Source organism: Malaya genurostris, chromosome 1, assembly GCF_030247185.1.
Source record: "Malaya genurostris strain Urasoe2022 chromosome 1, Malgen_1.1, whole genome shotgun sequence".
NCBI classification, from domain to species: Eukaryota; Metazoa; Arthropoda; class Insecta; order Diptera; family Culicidae; genus Malaya; species Malaya genurostris.
This window is the reverse complement of record NC_080570.1, coordinates 58,851,320-58,855,472: the sequence shown is the minus strand read 5'-3', so window position 1 is coordinate 58,855,472 and position 4,153 is coordinate 58,851,320. Positions and strand designations below refer to the sequence as shown.

Sequence of the window (4,153 nt, the reverse complement as noted above, 5' to 3'; positions counted from 1 at the left end):
TCGGCAAACGAAGGTCCCGTGTTGACCTCCCGCTAAACGATTGATTGGACTTTCTTTGGACCAATGATCCAACGTATTGGACCAATGAAGGACCACCGTTGAACTTTTTTTTTTTCTAAGAGGGACGGCATCGTAGACCAGTTTTAAATTTGACAGAAGAACTGGTCGAATAAATAAAACTACCCAGTAAATTCGAACATCGGACGCATCGTGCACGAAAGCTTTTGATTGCGTTTCGAGCTTACATAGTGTATCGGTAGAACAAAAGAGTGAAGATATACCAAAGCAGAGAGCGGATATCCAATACTCAGGTGATGAGATATATCGGGGTTGGATTTCCAACCTCAAACATAGGGCCAGAGTTTTTCTGGCCCTAAGAGGCGAATGACCTAAAGGTTAAAGCCTCCATGATCGAGACAAAAGAATGTTTAACACTCTTGCACACCCTATCGGGGAGACGTCGGCTCGAAAATGCCTTGTTTGATATTTCTTCGCTTTGTTTCTCTAGCGATACATAATGTAAACATAAAGCTTTTTTAGGTCGACGCGATTGATGCAAATGGTGCAGAATTGTCCGATGACGGGCCGATCGAAGCGCTACAATCGGCCCTATATCGTGCTCAATCGGTCCGATAATCGGCCCGATGATCGGGCCGATGCGGGTCGACAACATCCACCGGGTAGAACGGCTTGCTGGGGCAGAGATGCCAGGTCTGCAGATTTGTCTGTAAATCTGCAGATTTGGGGTATAGTGCTGCAGACATTTTTTGTTGTGCAGACTTTTAAAGACTTTTGAAACTTTTGTCTACATTTACAGACCTTTTTTTTTTGCTCGCCAAGTCAGTTTTGCGTGTCATACTTAGAAATTGCTGCCAGCAAGACATACTTGCTGGCTGCAGATTTTTTTTTCAGATTTACAGACTCTGTCTGCAGACATTTGAAATTTTTACCTGGCATCTCTGTGCTAGGGACATGTTTGTTCCAGTTTCTGTTCTTTTACAGATCTTCCATATAGAACTTTGAACTGCTGAATTTGCTCTAAAGTAATGACATTCCAAATTTGTATGGAGAATTCATCATTGCTCTTTAGTAATGACACTTTTGTTGATCGTTTAAAAGAGTATTTTTTTGGTAGCGTGTAGAAACTGTTAAAATCAGAGATGCCAGGTCTCCAGATTTGTCTGCAAATCTGCAAATTTCTTATAAAATACTGCAGACATTTTTTGTTGACGATTTTTTTGCAGACTTTTGAAAATCATGTGTTTTGAAGATTTTCGTCGAAATTTACAGACTTTTCAATTGACCACGCTGTTTTTTTGCTCGCCGTATTGTGTGTCATATTCTATAGAGAAATGAAAGTCCCCATTTTTTCGGAATTACAGACTTTTGCAACAGATTTTTACCTGGCATCTCTGGTTAAAATGGTAATATTGTATTGTGGAGTTAATACAAAATCAGCTGTGTTGCAGATGAAAAATTAGCAAAACTTTTGCTCATTATTTCCGACAACAGTGAACGATTACGGTATATCTTACATATTATAACTTTTTACGTTCCTCCACGAATGTGTTATAATCCAAACGTTTAATGGAAGGATTAGCGAAACTACCAGACAATAATATCACTAGTGGATCTGGTTGCACCAGTGTAATCGCCAATGGGTATGGAACCCAGTTCATGACAGTGGCTCCTCCTTTACTAAATTGTGAAGATGAGCTCATCTGGCTTGATATGAGCAATCCTGCTTTCCACAAACCAGTATATAATAGCTCGATTAACGAATCGAAATGTTTGGGGAAGGATGCAAAAAATTTGATCATTCAGTCCTTTCGGCAAGCTCTAAGCATACAGGACCAAAACGAACTTATGCGAGAATTAGAGAAAGATCCGGATATTGTTTACAATGTTGGACTTACTCCGGACAAGGTAAAAAAATGACTCAAAATTGATCTACATTATTTATAATATCTCCATTGCTTTTCTAGCTTCCTGATTTGGTCGAATACAACCCATTGATTGCAATTGAAATTCTTCTCAAACTGATTCATTCTTCGGAAATTACCGAATACTTCAGTGTTTTGGTGAATATGGAAATGTCACTACATTCAATGGAAGTTGTCAATCGGTTGACCACATCCGTTGAACTTCCTACAGAGTTTGTTCATCTATATATTAGTAATTGCATTTCATCATGCGAAGCGATCAAAGATCGTTACCTGCAAAACCGACTCGTTCGGCTAGTCTGCGTTTTTCTTCAAAGTCTTATAAGAAATCATATAATTGAAACAAGTGAGTTGTGTATTGAACTCGAAGCATTCTGCGTTGAGTTTAGTCGTATAAGGGAGGCAGCTGCTCTGTACAGGCTACTAAAGCAACTCGAATCTGATTCCAATACGACAACAATCAAAAAGTGAAACAAGCAATATTATCCTGTATTTGAGGTTTCAATAGGAAATATTGAAGTAAATAAGAATCGTTCAAATAATCGAGTTCTAGCTTCGTTTAAGTTTTATTTTGAACACTCCCAAATGTGTCATTTTTTGTCCATCCAATTTGTGTCCTTCCAAATCGTATTCAACCTCTATTAGCGATCCTTTTTTAATATATTTTAATTGCTTTTCGGCTGGATCCAAATATATAATGTGTTGTAATTGAATCGATGGATCATCTCGATCTGTGTCATAGTAGGTGATAGCAGTTCGACCAAAAATCCTGATAATAGATTCAACTATGTAAGGTCCGTTTCCGTTCATTGAATTCGTCTGGCATTCATGAAGCCAAAAGTCTCGTCTTGAATTTCTTTCATTCAGTATCATGATCAACCGCGATAATTGACAATCCTGGCGCAATTCCACTTTTGGCATTTGCGGTCGGAACTGCAACAAGTTACTCTTATGAAGTGCAACAGAGCTCTGCTTATTGTCCGGAGCCTGCTGAATCAGAATTTCGTTTGCATTCTCTGTATATTCTGGGGAAGAACTAGGATCATCAATCTCAGCTGGTAGGCTTGATCTAAAGGTTTCGTTTAAAGAAGACCATTTATTGCGTGATGAATTTTGGCAAGTTTCAGAAAGTTTTTTTGTTGATCTAAAAGTTCGATCAAAACTTCTATAATTCGAAACCTGTCGTTCGCATACTATCTTCGAAAAGCCTTTTTCCTTGCTTCCTCCATGAGTTGTATCTAACAAATTTCTTTTACAACTTTCTGTCCGTTCTGTAGCATTTGGTATTATAAACAGATCATCGGTTATCCTTCGTGTCCTCTGTCTGTAGAAATTTAGCTTAATTTTCCTCGTACGTTTACACTGAATAGATTCGCAGTCTGAACCTTCAGAGGATTCGGTCTCATGGATTTTTTCTAATCTTCTAACAGAAACATCGTCGACATCTGCTTGTAGATGCTCCGATACTACTTCAAACGCTTGTAATGATAACTCACAAGAATCCGATGTGAATTCAATGTTTGTCCTTGTGTTAGACGTAGCTTTATCATGTTCTTCATCAGAAAAGTCCTCTATTATAGATTCGTCACCTAAAGACACAACCTAAAATACAACACCATCTACAAAATGATTCTTGATGAACTCAACTTTTACCTGTTTGGAGCGAAACAATTTTTTGCCAAAATTTTTATCCTGATGGATTTCTGCATTACCTTGACCGGTTCTTCTCAATTTGGCAAATACTCTCAATGCATTAGTTGCGGTTCGAGGCGAAAGTTTGCGTAATGACTTTCTAGCACTAGGTGATTTAATGAGAGAATCAAATGTTTTCCAAGATTTGTTCATTTTATAATTTGAAAAGTTGTTATTTCATTTCAATTTATTTGTGTTGATTTCTTGATGTTTCAAGAATTTGCGATCAAAATAAGCGAAATATAATTCTGGAGCTATTTTGCGATAGGACGTAAGTACGTAAGAGACTATGAGTACCGGCTCTCTATCACGACGCCATATTTTTGAGATCTTCTTCTTCTTCTTCTTCTGTTAGTGACTTTAACAGTCACTTTTTGATGGACAGGTGACAGAGACCATATGTCCAGCGGTGTCATTTAACGTCATTTTGACGATTAACTCTGGTGTCTTTTGAAGTGGCATCTGTTATTTCTCGTAACGTCACTTGTTTATATTTTCGTGTTGTATGTTTTCAGATC

General features: G+C 37.9%; 2 protein-coding genes across 2 annotated transcripts; one reads left to right on the top strand and one right to left on the bottom strand.

Moving 5' to 3' along the window:
- The first annotated feature begins 1,391 nt into the window (after window positions 1–1,391).
- LOC131440180 (CCR4-NOT transcription complex subunit 11) lies at window positions 1,392–2,489 on the top strand. The gene is made up of 2 exons (XM_058611241.1): window positions 1,392–1,926; window positions 1,986–2,489. Exons 1-2 carry the CDS (start codon window positions 1,588–1,590, stop codon window positions 2,412–2,414), a joined length of 768 nt encoding a protein of 255 aa, XP_058467224.1. The 5' UTR covers window positions 1,392–1,587; the 3' UTR covers window positions 2,415–2,489.
- On the bottom strand, window positions 2,454–3,930 carry LOC131440179 (uncharacterized). The gene is made up of 2 exons (XM_058611240.1): window positions 3,597–3,930; window positions 2,454–3,545 (listed from the first exon to the last, which is right to left on the bottom strand). The coding sequence occupies exons 1-2, from the start codon at window positions 3,786–3,788 to the stop codon at window positions 2,493–2,495; spliced, it is 1,245 nt and encodes a 414-aa protein (XP_058467223.1). The 5' UTR covers window positions 3,789–3,930; the 3' UTR covers window positions 2,454–2,492.
- Between the last annotated feature and the right edge of the window lie 223 nt (window positions 3,931–4,153).